Below are 17,911 nucleotides of genomic sequence, written 5' to 3'. Positions count from 1 at the left end.
TGACTCTACAGGTCCCTCCATGACTCTACAGGTCCCTCCATGACTCTACAGGTCCCTCCATGATTTTACAGGTCCCTCTAGATCACTTTGCCCATGTGTATATTATGTCAGGTCCATCCAGCCACTTGTGACCACGTACCGTGACCCGACCTGACCTGACCTGACCTGACCCCGCGTCATGACCACGTGCCTCATGTCTGCTGGCTACCACGTTCGAGTTATAACTCGGGGTGGCTCAGTCATCACCCTGGGTTGGGCTGGGTTGAATTGTGTGTTTGGTACCTTCCCATACCATGAGCGCGTCATGCACGACCCTATGAGTGCGTCATGCACGACCCCATGAGTACGTCGTGCACGACCCCACGAGTGCGTATGCACGACCCCATCAGCGTGTCATACACGACCCCATGAGTGCGTCGTGCACGACCCCATGAGTGCATCATGCACGACCCCATGAAAGTGTCATGCACGACCCCATGGGTGCGTCATGCACGACCCCATGAGCACGTCATGCACGACCCCATGGGTGCATCATGCACGACCCCATGAGTGCGTCTTGCACGACCCCATGGGTGCGTCATGCACGACCCCATGAGCGCGTCATGCACGACCCCATGAGTGCGTCATGCACGACCCCATGATCGCGTCATGCACGACCTCATGAGCGCGTCATGCACGACCCCATGAGCGCGTCATGCACGACCCCATGAGCGCGTCATGCACGACCCTTGGGTTTACTGGTCCCCCCTCTAGGGTCGTACCGTCGCGCTCCATAGCCCTTACGGTCGTACTGAGGTGCCCGGGAAGTCGTCCTCAGTCGTCAGCGGTGGTGGTGGTGGTGACGGCTGACATGATCCTGGTGACGGCGTCACGGGTCAGCGGCCACCCCGTGACGTCACCAGGACACGTGGTGGGTGCGTGACGGCTGCCCCGCCCTGCCCCGCCCCGCCCGTCACACTCACATGAACGGAAACGCAAAACAAACCCCGTGTGTGACGCGAACACAGAGCTGAAACTGTACCACATTGTACCACGCTGTACCACACCACTGTACCACACCACTGTACCACACCGCTGTACCACACCACTGTACCACACCGCTGTACCACGCCACTGTACCACGCTGTACCATACCACTGTACCACACCGCTGTACCACACCACTGTACCACAGTGTACCACGCTGTACCACATTGTACCACGCTGTACCACACCACTGTACCACAGTGTACCACGCTGTACCACACCACTGTACCACATTGTACCACGCTGTACCACACCACTGTACCACAGTGTACCACGCTGTACCACACCACTGTACCACAGTGTACCACGCTGTACCACACCACTGTACCACAGTGTACCACACCACTGTACCACAGTGTACCACGCTGTACCACGCCACTGTACCACAGTGTACCACGCTGTACCACACCACTGTACCACATTGTACCACGCTGTACCACACCACTGTACCACACCACTGTACCACACCGCTGTACCACACCACTGTACCACACCGCTGTACCACGCCACTGTACCACGCTGTACCATACCACTGTACCACACCGCTGTACCACACCACTGTACCACAGTGTACCACGCTGTACCACATTGTACCACGCTGTACCACACCACTGTACCACAGTGTACCACGCTGTACCACACCACTGTACCACATTGTACCACGCTGTACCACACCACTGTACCACAGTGTACCACGCTGTACCACACCACTGTACCACAGTGTACCACGCTGTACCACACCACTGTACCACAGTGTACCACACCACTGTACCACAGTGTACCACGCTGTACCACGCCACTGTACCACAGTGTACCACGCTGTACCACACCACTGTACCACAGTGTACCACGCTGTACCACGCCACTGTACCACAGTGTACCACGCTGTACCACGCCACTGTACCACAGTGTACCACGCTGTACCACACCACTGTACCACATTGTACCACGCTGTACCACACCACTGTACCACACCGCTGTACCACGCCACTGTACCACGCTGTACCACACCACTGTACCACACCACTGTACCACACCGCTGTACCACGCCACTGTACCACGCTGTACCACACCACTGTACCACACCGCTGTACCACGCCACTGTACCACGCTGTACCACGCCACTGTACCACGCTGTACCACACCACTGTACTACACCGCTGTACCACACCACTGTACCACAGTGTAACCCGCTGTACCACACCACTGTACCACAGTGTACCACGCTGCACCACACCACTGTACCACATTGTACCACGCTGTACCACACCACTGTACCACATTGTACCACACCACTGTACCACGCCACTGTACCACAGTGTACCACGCTGTACCACACCACTGTACCACAGTGTACCACGCTGTACCACACCACTGTACCACAGTGTACCACGCTGTACCAAGCCACTGTACCACAGTGTACCACCACAGTGTAAGTGAAGCAGAGCAGCGGTGTGGGTGTGGTTATAGCAAGCTGGACACGATCACCATCTAAAGCGACCACAACTATCCCTTTCAGATCTAGAGTGGAGGGAGTAGTGTGGTGCTAGAGTGTGTGTAGCGGAAGGAGCGCTAGTGTTTAGCGGAAGGAGCGCTAGTGTTTAGCGGAAGGAGCGCTAGTGTTTAGCGGAAGGAGCGCTAAATTAGGCAAGCTGTGGTGCTGTAAGACGCCCCCCAGGATGAGTGTGGCCAGGGTCCTCTCTCCACTCAGGTTGAACACACCAGAGAAGAATGGCCAGCAGCCCAGTGAGTAACCCCTGCCTCTTGTTGACCATGGGGGAGCGGGTGGCTCAGGAGGATGGGTAGGTCAGGAGGTGGATGGTCCGGGATGGGTAGGTCAGGAGGTGGATGGTCTGGGATGGGTAGGTGAGGAGGTGGATGGTCTGGGATGGGTAGGTGAGGAGGTGGATGGTCTGGGATGGGTAGGTGAGGAAGTGGATGGTTTGGGATGGGTAGGTCAGGAGGTGGATGGTCTGGGATGGGTAGGTCAGGAGGTGGATCGTCTGGGATGGGTAGGTGAGGAAGTGGATGGTCTGGGATGGGTAGGTCAGGAGGTGGATGGTCTGGGGTGGGTAGGTCAGGAGGTGGATGGTCTAGGGTGGGTAGATCAGGAGGTGGATGGTCTGGGGTGGGTAGGTCAGGAGATGGATGGTCTGGGGTGGGTAGGTCAGGAGGTGGATGGTCTGGGATGGGTAGGTCAGGAGGTGGGTGGTCTGGGATGGGTAGGTCAGGAGGTGGATGGTCTGGGATAGGTAGATCAGTAAGTGGATGGTCTGGGGTGGGTAGGTCAGGAGGTGGATGGTCTGGGATGGGTAGGTCAGGAGGTGGATGGACTGGGATGGGTAGGTGAGGAAGTGGATGGTCTGGGATGGGTAGGTCAGGAGGTGGATGGTCTGGGATGGGTAGGTCAGGAGGTGGATGGTCTGGGATGGGTAGGTCAGGAGGTGGATGGTCTGGGAGGGGTAGGTCAGGAGGTGGATGGTCTGGGATGGGTAGGTCAGGAGGTGGATGGTCTGGGATGGGTAGGTCAGGAGGTGGATGGTCTGGGATAGGTAGGTCAGGAGGTGGATGGTCTAGGGTGGGTAGATCAGGAGGTGGATGGTCTGGGATGGGTAGGTCAGGAGATGGATGGTCTGGGGTGGGTAGGTCAGGAGGTGGATGGTTTGGGATGGGTAGGTCAGGAGGTGGATGGTCTGGGGAGGGTAGGTCAGGAGGTGGATGGTCTGGGATGGGTAGGTGAGGAAGTGGATGGTCTGGGATGGGTAGGTCAGGAGGTGGATGGTCTAGGGTGGGTAGGTCAAGAGGTGGATGGTCTGGGGTGGGTAGGTCAGGAGGTGGATGGTCTGGGATGGGTAGGTCAGGAGGTGGATGGTCTGGGATGGGTAGGTCAGTAAGTGGATGGTCTGGGGTGGGTAAGGTCAGGAGGTGGATGGTCTGGGATGGGTAGGTCAGGAGGTGGATGGTCTGGGATGGGTAGGTCAGGAGGTGAATGGTCGGGTGGGTAGGTCAGGAGGTGGATGGTCTGGGATAGGTAGGCAGAGTGGAGGTTGGGTGGTAGGTCAGGAGGTGGATGGTCGGGTGGGTAGGTCAGAGGTGGAGGTCGATGGTAGGTCAGGAGGGGATGGTCTGGGATGGGTAGGTCAGGAGGTGGATGGTCTGGAGGGTAGGTCAGGGTGGATGGTCATGGGAGGTGGGTTATGGTTCAGAGTGATGTGGGAGGTAGGTCGAGGTGGATGGTCTGATGGTAGGTAGGAGGTGGATGGTCTGGGTGTAGGTAGGAGGTGATGGTGGTAGGTAGGTCAGGAGTGATGGTCTGGTGGGTAGGTCAAGAGGTGATGGTCTGGGTGGGTAGGTAGGAGGGGATGGTCTGGGTGGGTAGGTCAGAGTGGATGGTCTGGGGAGGTAGGTCAGGAGGATGGTTGGATGGGTAGGTAGTGGATGTCGATGGGTAGGTCAGGAGTGGATGTGGATGGTAGTCATGGGAGTTGGGATAGGAGTCAGGAGGTGGGATGTACGGGTGGTAGGTCAGGGAGGTGGATGGTCTGGGATGGGTAGGTCAGGAGGTGGATGGTTTGGGATGGGTAGGTCAGGAAGTGGATGGTCTGGGATAGGTAGGTCAGGAGGTGGATGGTTTGGGATGGGTAGGTCAGGAAGTGGATGGTCTGGGATAGGTAGGTCAGGAGGTGGGAGTAACTGTAGCTGGGAAGTAATATTGTTCTAGGGAGTAATAATACCAGGGGAGTAACTGTAGTTAGGGAGTAATAACACCTAGGGAGTAACTCTAGCTAGGGAGTATTGATACCTGGGAGTAACTGTAGTTAGGAAGTAATATTACCTAGGGAGTAATAATACCTAGGGAGTAACTGTAGCTAGGGAGTAATGATACTTAGGGAGTAACTGTAGCTAGGGAGTAATGATACTTAGGGAGTAACTGTAGCTAGGGAGTAATAATACCTAGGGAGTAACTGTAGCTAGGGAGTAATGATACTCAGGGAGTAAGTGTAGTTAGGGAGTAATAATACCTAGGAAGTAACTGTAGCTAGGGAGTAATGATACCTAGGAAGTAATTTTAGTTAGGGAGTAATGATACCTAGGGAGTAACTGTAGTTAGGAAGTAACATGTAAGAAGGAAATGAGACGCAGGAAACACTATTTTGATAAATATGGCAATTGATATTGAATAAGATTATAAATAAGACATGAACCCCCCCCTCCATCATGTAAAAACCCCAACCCCATCATATAAAACACCCCACCCATCATATGAAACCCCCACCCCATCATATGAAACCCCCACCCATCATATGAAACCCCCACCCCATCATATGGAACCCCCACCCCATCATATGAAACCTCCACCCGCCCCCACCCATCATATGAAACCCCCACCCGATCATATCAAACACCCCACCCATCATATGAAACCCCCACCTCATCATATGAACCCACTTCCCACCATATTAAACCCCCACCCATCATATGAAACCCCCACCCATCATAAGGAACCCCCACCCCATCATATGAAACCCCCAGCCGCCCCCACCCATCATATGAAACCCCCACCCCATCATATGAAACACCCCACCCATCATATGGAACCCCCACCCCATCATATGAAACCCCCAGCCGCCCCCACCCATCATATGAAACCCCCACCCCATCATATGAAACACCCCACCCATCATATGAAACCCCCGCCTCATCATATGAACCCCCTTCCCATCATATTAAACCCCCACCCATCATATGAAACACCCACCCCATCATATGGAACACCCCACCCCATCATATGAAAGTCCCACACCATCATATGAAACCCCTACCCCATCATATGAAACCCCCACCCAATCATATGGTACACCCCACCTTATCATATGAAACCCCCACCCCATCATATGAAATCCCCACCCCATCATATGAAACCCCCACCCCATCATATCAAACACCCCACCCATCATATGAAACCCCCACCTCATCATATGAACCCACTTCCCATCATATGAAACCCCCACCCCATCATATGGAACCCCCACCCCATCATATGAAACCCCCACCCGCCCCCACCCATCATATGAAACCCCCACCCCATCATATGAAACACCCCACCCATCATATGAAACCCCCGCCTCATCATATGAACCCCCTTCTCATCATATTAAACCCCCACCCATCATATGAAACGCCCACCCCATCATATGGAACCCCCACTCCATCATATGAAAGTCCCACACCATCATATGAAACCCCCACCCATCATATGAAACACCCCACCCATCATATGAAACCCCCACCTTATCATATGAACCCCCTTCCCATCATATGAAACCCCCACCCCATCATATGGAACACCCACCCCATCATATGAAACACCCCACCCATCATATGAAACCCCCACCTTATCATATGAACCCCCTTCCCATCATATGAAACCCCCACCCCATCATATGGAACACCCCACCCCATCATATGAAACACCCCACCCATCATATGAAACCCCCACCTTATCATATGAACTCCCTTCCCATCATATGAAACCCCCACCCCATCATATGGAACACCCCACCCCATCATATGAAACCCCCACCCCATCAGGGAGGGGGACCTGGGGAGGCTATGGGGCGACCTCCCTCACCCTGGGGTAGGGGAGGGGAGGAAGACTAAGTCACTGGGACGAAAAGTCAGGGAGCAAAGAGGCAGGGAGAATGTAGGGATGGGGAGAAGCGTGGGAGATAAGAGCAGCAGGTCGGGGTTTGGGGGAGATAATCAGAACAAGTCTCGGTTGGGAGAATGTTGTGGGTGAAGCAGGGAGGGGGGGGTAAGTGAGGACTTGTGGGGAGAGGGGAGGAAAGCGGGGGGGGGGGGGGGAGGTTAGCTAGTGGGAACTTGGCGGAGGGGGAGTTGGATGGGGTGGGGGGGTGAGATAGTAACACTGTCCACAGTGAGAGATAACAACACTGTCCACAGTGAGAGATAGTAACACTGTCCATAGTGAGACATAGCAACACTGTCCACAGTGAGAGATAGCAACACTGTCCATAGTGAGAGATAGTAACACTGTCCACAGTGAGACATAGCAACACTGTCCACAGTGAGAGATAGCAACACTGTCCATAGTGAGAGATAGTAACACTGTCCATAGTGAGAGATAGTAACACTGTCCACAGTGAGACATAGCAACACTGTCCACAGTGAGACATCGCAACACTGTCCACAGTGAGAGATAGCAACACTGTCCATAGTGAGAGATAGTAACACTGTCCATAGTGAGAGATAGTAACACTGTCCACAGTGAGACATAGCAACACTGTCCACAGTGAGACATAGCAACACTGTCCATAGTGAGAGATAGTAACACTGTCCACAGTGAGAGATAGTAACACTGTCCACAGTGAGACATAGCAACACTGTCCACAGAGAGAGATAGCAACACTGTCCATAGTGAGAGATAGTAACACTGTCCATAGTGAGAGATAGTAACACTGTCCACAGTGAGAGATAGCAACACTGTCCACTGTGAGACATCGCAACACTGTCCACAGTGAGAGATAGCAACACTGTCCATAGTGAGAGATAGTAACACTGTCCATAGTGAGAGATAGTAACACTGTCCACAGTGAGAGATAGCAACACTGTCCACAGTGAGACATAGCAACACTGTCCATAGTGAGAGATAGCAACACTGTCCACAGTGAGACATAGCAACACTGTCCACAGTGAAAGATAGTAACACTGTCCACAGTGAGAGATAGCAACACTGTCCACAGTGAGAGATAGCAACACTGTCCACAGTGAGAGATAGCAACACTGTCCACAGTGAGAGATAGTAACACTGTCCACAGTGAGAGATAGCAACACTGTCCACAGTGAGAGATAGTAACACTGTCCATAGTGAGAGATAGCAACACTGTCCACAGTGAGACATCGCAACACTGTCCACAGTGAGAGATAGAACACTGTCCACAGTGAGAGATAGTAACACTGTCCACAGTGAGAGATAGCAACACTGTCCACAGTGAGAGATAGCAACACTGTCCACAGTGAGACATAGCAACACTGTCCACAGTGAGAGATAGCAACACTGTCCATAGTGAAAGATAGTAACACTGTCCACAGTGAGAGATAGAACACTGTCCACAGTGAGAGATAGAACACTGTCCACAGTGAGAGATAGTAACACTGTCCACAGTGAGAGATAGCAACACAGTCCACAGTGAGAGATAGTAACACTGTCCACAGTGAAAGATAGCTACACTGTTCACAGTGAGAGATAGCAGCACTGTCCACAGTGAGAGATAGTAACACTGTCCACAGTGAGAGATAGCAACACTGTCCACAGTGAGAGACAGTCATCAAGTCTCTCAGAGCGAGGCAAACCTTAGCTCGCTGATCGTCAGCACGATCGTGGTCTCCAGGGAGACCCTAGCAGGCCGGAGCGTCAGGTCCTCCCTGACGACGAGCCACGGCGTCAGGAAGGGCGAGGTAGGGTCGTTAGGGCGGCCCTAACGGGCCAGGGCGTCAGGAAGGGCGATGTAGGGTCGTTAGGGCGGCCCTAACGAGCCAGGGCGTCAGGAAGGGCGAGGTAGGGTCGTTAGCGCGGCCCTAACGAGCCAAGGCGTCAGGAAGGGCGAGATAGGGTCGTTAGGGCCGGCCCTAACGAGCCAGGGCGCCAGGAAGGGCGAGGTAGGGTCGTTAGGGTGGCCCTAACGAGCCAGGGCGTCAGGAAGGGCGAGGTAGGGTCGTTAGGGCGACCCTAACGAGCCAGGGCGTCAGGAAGGGCGAGGTAGGGTCGTTAGGGCGACCCTAACGAGCCAGGGCGTCAGGAAGGGCGAGGTAGGGTCGTTAGGGCGGCCCTAACGAGCCAGGGCGTCAGGAAGGGCGAGGTAGGGTCGTTAGGACGGCCCTAACGAGCCAGGGCGTCAGGAAGGGCGAGGTAGGGTCGTTAGGGCGACCCTAACGAAGCAGGGCGTCAGGAAGGGCGAGGTAGGGTCGTTAGGGCGGCCCTAACGAGTCAGGGCGTCAGGAAGGGCGAGGTAGGGTCGTTAGGGCGGCCCTAACGAGCCAGAGCTTCAGGAAGGGCGGGGTAGGGTCGTTAGGGCGGCCCTAACGAGCCAGGGCGTCAGGCAGGAGTGTAGCTGAAGGAGGCGAGGAAGGTGTTATCAGCCCAGGTGGAGGAGTCAAGTGTACTGAGCACTGTGGGCTGACTCAGGCCTGAGTGGGGGCTGGACCAGAGTGGGGACTGGGCCAGAGTGGGGGGCTGGGTCAGAGTGGAGACTGGGCCAGAGTGGGGGGCTGGGTCAGAGTGGAGACTGGTGCAGAATGGGGGTTGGGCCAGAGTAGGGGCTGGACTAGAGCGCAGAGTGGGGTGGTCCTGAGTGGGGACTGGACCAGAGTAGGGGGCTGGACCAGAGTGAGGACTGGTCCTGATTGGGGGCTTTGTTAGAGTGGGGGCTGGACCAGAGTGGAGATTGGTGCAGAGTGGGGGGGCTGGACCAGAGTGGGGACTGGACCAGAGTGGGGACTGGATCAGAGTAGGGGGCTGGGCCAGAGTGGGTACTGGACTAGAGTAGGGGGCTGGACCAGAGTGGGGACTGGACCAGAGTGGGTACTGGACTAGAGTAGGGGGCTGGACCAGAGTGGGGACTGGACCAGAGTGGGGACTGGACCAGAGTAGGGGGCTGGGCCAGAGTGGGTACTGGACCAGAGTAGGGGGCTGGGCCAGAGTGGGATCTGGACCAGAGTGGGGTCTGGGCCAGAGTGGGGTCTGGGCCAGAGTGGGGGCTGGCTGGTGGGGGAGCGAGTGAACAAAGAGATGGAGGGAGGGAAGTAAGTAGATGGAAGCAGAAAATTAGGAAGGAGGGAAAAAAAAAAGAAAGAAAGGAAGAAAATAAGAGAAATACGGTAGGTGGCTGAGAGAGAGAGAGAGAGAGAGAGAGAGAGAGAGAGAGAGAGAGAGAGAGAGAGGGGGGGGGGGAGGGGGAGGACCCCAATTAGCCAGCTTCTTCCCAGTAATTACCGTGACGAGATCTCCCTCGCTCTCGTGTCCTCGATAATGCCCACGTCTCTCTCTCTCTCTCTCTCTCTCTCTCTCTCTCTCTCTCTCTCTCTCTCTCTCTCTCTCTCTCTCTCTCTCTCTCTCTGGTGTAAGTTCATCAAGTTAGGCCCCGCCCTCCGGGCAACCCGCACCAAGTTTTCCAATTACATAAGTTGGGCGATTCCAGAGAAAACGACCCTGCTGGCCGCCCCTGGCTCCCCCCCCCCCCCCCGACCTGACGTCACACGGTCAGGTACTCTACCACGACAGATGAGGGTCGCCGTCGCGCACGCACGTGCGCACGTGTCACGCGTGTGACGGGGTTTGTATAACAGGGTTGTGAAAGCCGAAGGACGGTACAGGTTGTAGTGTTGTGATCATACTGCCCGGTACAGGTCGTTATTGTGGTCATACTGCCCGGTACAGGTCGTTATTGTGGTCATACTGCCCGGTACAGGTCGTTATTGTGGTCATACTGCCCGGTACAGGTCGTTATTGTGGTCATACTGCCCGGTACAGGTCGTTATTGTGGTCATACTGCCCGGTACAGGTCGTTATTGTGGTCATACTGCCCGGTACCTGTTGTTATTGTGGTCATAATGCCCGGTACAGGTCGTTATTGTGGTCATACTGCCCGGTACAGGTCGTTATTGTGGTCATACTGCCCGGTACAGGTTGTTATTGTGGTCATACTGCCCGGTACAGGTCATTATTGTGGTCATACTGCCCGGTACAGGCCGTTATTGTGGTCATACTGCCCGGTACAGGTTGTTATTGTGGTCATACTGCCCGGTACAGGTCGTTATTGTGGTCATACTGCCCGGTACAGGTCGTTATTGTGGTCATACTGCCCGGTACAGGTCGATATTGTGGTCATACTGCCCGGTACAGGTCGTTATTGTGGTCATACTGCCCGGTACAGGTTGTTATTGTGGTCATACTGCCCGGTACAGGTCGATATTGTGGTCATACTGCCCGGTACAGGTCGTTATTGTGGTCATACTGCCCGGTATATTTCCTGTTCCATTCACACTCCCAGTAAAGAGAAGTTCGAGCTGTAATCATGCGATGGAGTTAGCTGTCATTCTCTTGCCATCTGCCCAGTACACGAGTCACTTTACATGCTTCCCGGTACAGGAGAGTCATGCTGTGGTCATATTCCCGGTACAGGAGAGTCATGCTGTGGTCATATTCCCGGTACAGGAGAGTCATGCTGTGGTCATATTCCCGGTACAGGAGAGTCATGCTGTGGTCATATTCCCGGTATGGGAAAGTCTTGCAGTTGTCATATTCCCGGTACAGGAGAGTTATACTGATGTCGTATTCCCGGTACAGGAAAGTCTTGCTGTTGTCATATTTTTGGGACAGTAGAGTCATGCTGGTGACATTCCCGGTACAGGAGTCATATTGTTGTCATATTCCCGGTACACGAAAGTCTTGCTGTTGTCATATTCCCGGTACAGGAGAGCTATTGTGTCATTTCTGGTACAAGAGAGTCATACTAATGTCATATTCCCGGTACAGGAGAGTCATACTAATGTCATATTCCCGGTACAGGAAAGTCTTGCTGTTGTCATATTCTTGGGACAGGAGAGTCAAGCTGGTGACATTCCCGGTACAGGAGTCATATTGTTGTCATATTCCCGGTACGAGAGAGCATTCCGGTGACATATTCCTGGTACCAGAGACCCATGTTATCGCATCTCCGGTAGAGTGTGACTTGTTATACCGGCTGTTGACATGTTCCCAGTACGGGTTGGGTTAGGTTGTGATCACGTTCCCTGTACTGGTTGTCCCAGTAAAGACTGGGTCATGGTAGTATCGTTTACCGGGAGACAGACTGGTTACAGTTTGACACTGTACCGGGTCATGACCCCGGTTGACCTCAGGAAAGTCATGAAAGCCTCATGAACATCAGTTTTTAGTCGGCCACAGACTTGACTGCCATGATCCCTGGCCGGTGATTCTACTACCATGATCCATGGCTGGTGATTCTACTACCATGATCCATGACTGTAGACACCACTGCCATGATACATGACTGTAGACACCACTACCATGATACATGACTAGATTCTACTGCCATGATCCATGACTAGACTCTACTGCCATGATCCATGACTAGACTCTGCTGCCATGATACATGACTAGACTCGACTACCATGATCCATGGGTGTAGACTCTGCTACATTACCATGGCTTTTGACTCTTCTACCATGATCCATGACTGTTGACTCTTCTACCATGATCCATGACTGTTGACTTCTACCATGATCCATGGCTGTAGACTCTACTACCATGATCCATAGCTGACGACTCTGCTACCATGATCCATGACTACATTCAGTTACCATGAACCATGGCTGTACACTCCACAGCCATGATCCATACCTGTAGACTCTGCTTCCATGATCCTTGATTGTAGATTCCACTACCAAGATACATGGCTGCAAATTCCGCTACCATAATGCATGGCTGTAGACTCCACTACCATGATCCATGGTTGTAGATTCCACTGTCATGATCCATGGTTGTAGACCACTACCATGATGCGTGGTTGTAGACTGCATGACCTTTATCTGGCTGTAGATTCCACTGCCATGATCCATGACTGGACACTCCATTACCATGATCCATGAATGTATATTCCACTACCATGATCCATGGCTGTAGACTCCACTACCATTATCCATGGCTGTAGACTCCACAGCTACCATGATCCATGACTAGATTCCATTACCATGATCCATAGTTGTAGACTCCACTACCATGATGCATAGCTGTAGCTGCATGACCAATATCTGTGGCTGTAGACTCCGCTTCCATAATTCATGGCTGTAGACTCCACTACCATGATCCATGGCTGTAGACCACTACCATGATCCATGGCTGTAGACTGCACGACTATGATCCATGGCTGTAGACTGAACTGCCATGATCCATGGCTGTAAACTACACTGCCATAATCCATGGCTGTAGACTCACTCCACTACCATGCATCATGGCTGTAGACTCACTGCACTACCATGCACCATGACTCTAAACTCACTCCACCACCATGCACCATGGCTGTAGACACCACCACCATGCACCATGGCTGTAAACATTCCACTACCATGTATCATGGCTGTAGACTTCACTACCATGCCCCATGGCTGTAGACTCACTCCACTACCATGCACCATGGCTGTAGACTCCACTACCATGCATCATGACTGTAGACTCACTCCACTACCATGCACCATGGCTGTAGATTCACTTTACTACCATGCATCATGGCTGTAGACTCTTCACTACCATGCATCATGACTGTAGACTCACTCCACTACCATGCACCATGGCTGTAGACACTCCACTACCATGTATCATGACTGTAGACTCACTCCACTACCATGCACCATGGCTGTAGATTCACTCTACTATCATGGCTGTAGACTCACTCCACTACCATGAACCATTGCTGTAGACACTCCACTACCATGCATCATGACTGTAGACTCACTCCACTACCATGCACCATGGCTGTAGATTCACTCTACTATCATGGCTGTAGACTCACTCCACTACCATGAACCATTGCTGTAGACACTCCACTACCATGCCTCATGACTGTAGACTCACTCCACTACCATGCACCATGGCTATAGATTCACTCTACTACCATGGCTGTAGACACTCCACTACCATGCATCATGACTGTAGACACTCCACTACCGTGCATCATGACTGTAGACTCACTCCACTACCATGCATCATGGCTGTGGACTCACTCCACTACCTTGAACCATGGCTGTAGACTCACTCCACTACCATGCACCATGGCTGTAGATTCACTCAACTGCCATGCACCATGGCTGTAGACTCACTCCACTACCATGCATCATGGCTGTAGACTCACTCCACTACCATGAACCATTGCTGTAGACACTCCACTACCATGCACCATGGCTGTAGATTCACTCAACTGCCATGCACCATGGCTGTAGACTCACTCCACTACCATGAACCATGGCTGTAGACACTCCACTACCATGAACCATGGCTGTAGACTCACTCCACTACCATGAACCATGGCTGTAGACACTCCACTACCATGAACCATGGCTGTAGACTCACTCCACCACCATGCATCATGGCTGTAGACACTCCACTACCGTGCATCATGACTGTAGACTCACTCCACTACCATGCACCATGGCTGTGGACTCACTCCACTACCTTGAACCATGGCTGTAGACACTCCACTACCATGCACCATGGCTGTAGATTCACTCAACTGCCATGCACCATGGCTGTAGACTCACTCCACTACCATGAACCATGGCTGTAGACACTCCACTACCATGAACCAATGCTCTAGACTCACTCCACTACCATGCATCATGGCTGTAGACACTCCACTACCATGCATCATGGCTGTAGACTCCGCTCCACTACCATGCATCATGGCTGTAGACTCACTACACTACCATGCACCATGGCTGCAGGTGTAAGTAAATAGGTAAGAGTGCCAAGTGAGAGTGAGGTGAGAGTGAGAGGAGAGATTACCTCCCACCTGTCAAGTGTTATAATGCATGAGGCTTGGGAGAGCCAGCGGGGGGTGGGGGAGGGGAGGGGGGGGGGTCGAGATGTCACGCTGCGGCGACGAACGAGTCTGTCGCCGGGGGGGGGGGGGATCAGCTAGCGCGCGAGCCTTCTAAATGGCCCGGCGCTAATACACTTGTCTTGGGCGCTCGGGAAGAAGGGAAACTTGGAATGCAATTTGTGTCTGGGGTGCGAGCCATCAAGATGTGTGGATGGATAGTGACAGTGAGTCATGGGGGCGCTCATGGGGGCTGCCTTTTGTCATGAATAAAGACCTGAAGATAAGATGTTTTGAGGCGTCGGCTTCGGTGCATTCTCTCTGTTGAATATTGTAAGGAATATTGGGATATTGTGAGGAATATTGGGACATTGCGGGTAAAGTATTCCACGAAGGAGAGCCTAGAGGGAGGGAGGGAGGCATAGGGATGAGGGAGGGAGATGATGAGAGAGAGAGAGAGAGAGAGAGAGAGAGAGAGAGAGAGAGAGAGAGAGAGAGAGAGAGAGAGATTTAGGGCAGAGATATGTAGCGAGGACACAGCAGGGGGTTGGTGGCCTCCACTGTCAGGAAGGGGTTGATGAACCCCAGTGTCAGGGGGTGTGATGATGACCCCAGTGTCAGGGGAGGGGTTGATGATGACTCTAGCTAGTGTCAGGGGGTGTGGTTGATGATGACCCCAGTGTCAAGGGGGAGGGATTGATGATGACCCCAGTGTCAAGGGGGAGGGATTGATGATGACCCCAGTGTCAAGGGGGAGGGATTGATGATGACCCCAGTGTCAAGGGGGAGGGGTTGATGATGACCCCAGTGTCAAGGGGGAGGTATTGATGATGACCCCAGTGTCAAGGGGGAGGGGTTGATGATGACCCTAGTGTCAGGGGGTGTGATGATGACCCCAGTGTCGGGGGGGTGTGGTTGATGATGGCCCCAGTGTCAAAAGTGGGGTTTGATAATGATGACCCCGTGTCAGGGGGTGTTCATGATGACCCCCAGTGTCAGGGGGTGTTCATGATGACCCCAGTGTCAGGGGGTGTTCATGATGACCCCCAGTGTCAGGGGGTGTTCATGATGACCCCCAGTGTCAGGGGGTGTTCATGATGACCCCAGTGTCAGGGGTGTTCATGATGACCCCCAGTGTCAGGGGGTGTTCATGATGACCCCCAGTGTCAGGGGGTGTTCATGATGACCCCCAGTGTCAGGGGGTGTTCATGATGACCCCCAGTGTCAGGGGGTGTTCATGATGACCCCCAGTGTCAGGGGGTGTTCATGATGACCCCCAGTGTCAGGGGGTGTTCATGATGACCCCCAGTGTCAGGGGGTGTTCATGATGACCCCAGTGTCAAGGGTTGTTGTTGATGACCCCCAGTGTCAGGGGGTGTTCATGATGACCCCAGTGTCAGGGGGTGTTCATGATGACCCCCAGTGTCAGGGGTTGTTGTTGATGACCCCCAGTGTCAGGGGGTGTTCATGATGACCCCCAGTGTCAGGGGGTGTTCATGATGACCCCCAGTGTCAGGGGGTGTTCATGATGACCCCCAGTGTCAGGGGGTGTTCATGATGACCCCCAGTGTCAGGGGGTGTTCATGATGACCCCCAGTGTCAGGGGTGTTCATGATGACCCCCCAGTGTCAGGGGGTGTTCATGATGACCCCCGTGTCAGGGGGTGTTCATGATGACCCCAGTGTCCAGGGGTTGTTGTTGATGACCCCCAGTGTCAGGGGGTGTTCATGATGACCCCAGTGTCAGGGGGTGTTCATGATGACCCCAGTGTCAGGGGTTGTTGTTGATGACCCCCAGTGTCAGGGGGTGTTCATGATGACCCCCAGTGTCAGGGGGTTTTCATGATGACCTCAGTGTCAGGGGGTGTTCATGATGACCCCCAGTGTCAGGGGGTGTTCATGATGACCCCCAGTGTCAGGGGGTGTTCATGATGACCCCCAGTGTCAGGGGGTGTTCATGATGACCCCAGTGTCAAGGGTTGTTGTTGGTGACCCCCAGTGTCAGGGGGTGTTCATGATGACCTCCAGTGTCAAGGGTTGTTGTTGATGACCCCCAGAGTCCGGGGTGTTGGTTGATGATGACCCCCCCCCCCCCCCCCCCCCCCCCCCCGGTAACAGATGACGTGCACTAAATCAAGTTTGTGTTGCAGGTTGCTACTGATCACGAGGAGGCTGGGGTCAGATGTCGCTCCCTGGGCGAGGCTCTATGTGTCTGTTTTATTAGTAAAGGTACAATACCTCCTCGCCATATATATATATATATATATATATATATATATATATATATATATATATATATATATATATATATATATATATATATATATATATATATATTTTCTAAAAGAAGAAACAGAGAATGGGGCCAGGTGGGGATATTCCCTCTAAGGCCCAGTCCTCATCCTCTGTTCTTAACGCTACCTCGCTAATGCGGGAAATGGCAATTAGTATAAAGAAGAAAGAAGATATATATATATATATATATATATATATATATATATATATATATATATATATATATATATATATATATATATACACACACACTGTTTCACTCCCCTCTGTTTTTTGGTATTGTGTAGATGGGGAGAGAAAGACAGAGTGTATGGCAACACATGCCATTGCCATGTTTGCTGGGTAGATGGTGTGTTTGTCTGGTTTTGATGTATTTGTTTTTCCAGGTATGACTTGTTAACCCCCTGGCTGGTGCTCTGTTGTGAGTGGCTTGTGTTCGTGTCGTGGTGTTTGTGTTCGATCTTTGACTTGTGTTGGTCGTGTTATGCCCGTGACTCTGTGATGTGTTGCTCTGTGTTCTTTTGGTTCCCGTGATGTGTTCTTGTTGTGCACTGGTTTAAGTATAGTGTTATCTGTGTGTGTTCTCTGTTCCCTTCTTTTCATATGGTATGTTCTGTTCTCCCGCCATGTGTTGTGTGTTTTCGTTCTCATGGTATGTCATTGTTTGTTCTTCACGGTCAGGGTGTGTTCTGGTGGTGTGTTCTGCTTACATACCTCCGCCTGCGTCGCCGACTGGGCCAGCAGGTCGTAAACCTGTCGTACGATGAGTCCGTCCGTGTCGCAGTGTGTGGGGGGAGGCAGACACGGAGGCTGAGGGTGGGGGTTCGACGCCCCCGACTCCAATTAGTGGGGCGAGGCCTGGTCTCCCTAGCCATCAGGAGTTCACCGTCCACTCACGGTTCCCAGCACACTCACGGTTCCCAACACTCTCACGGTTCCCAACACACTCACGGTTCCCAACACTCTCACGGTTCCCAAC

The 17,911-nt window shown here is 52.9% G+C and overlaps 1 protein-coding gene across 10 annotated transcripts in view; it reads left to right on the top strand.

The window, feature by feature from the left end:
* Nucleotides 1–17,911, top strand: part of LOC139762764 (uncharacterized) — a 228,242-nt gene that overhangs the window by 168,406 nt on the left and 41,925 nt on the right. For 6 of the 10 annotated variants that reach the window (XR_011715830.1, XM_071687875.1, XM_071687876.1 and 3 more), the window contains 2 exons: nucleotides 2,545–2,771; nucleotides 16,788–16,866. The exons of 2 other annotated variants lie outside the window; for them this stretch is intronic. Coding sequence is in view for 6 of the 8 variants with exons in the window: in XM_071687875.1 (XP_071543976.1) it covers nucleotides 2,757–2,771; nucleotides 16,788–16,866 (94 nt within the window). In the remaining 2 variants the exon portion in view is untranslated. The remainder of the gene's footprint in view (nucleotides 1–2,544; nucleotides 2,772–16,787; nucleotides 16,867–17,911) is intronic. 2 more of the 10 variants (XM_071687877.1, XM_071687882.1) reach the window with 2 other exon arrangements.

This window comes from Panulirus ornatus, chromosome 44, assembly GCF_036320965.1.
Source record: "Panulirus ornatus isolate Po-2019 chromosome 44, ASM3632096v1, whole genome shotgun sequence".
In the NCBI taxonomy this organism is placed as follows: Eukaryota; Metazoa; Arthropoda; class Malacostraca; order Decapoda; family Palinuridae; genus Panulirus; species Panulirus ornatus.
The sequence above is the reverse complement of the archived record's forward strand: the minus strand, read 5'-3'. Positions and strand labels throughout refer to the sequence as shown.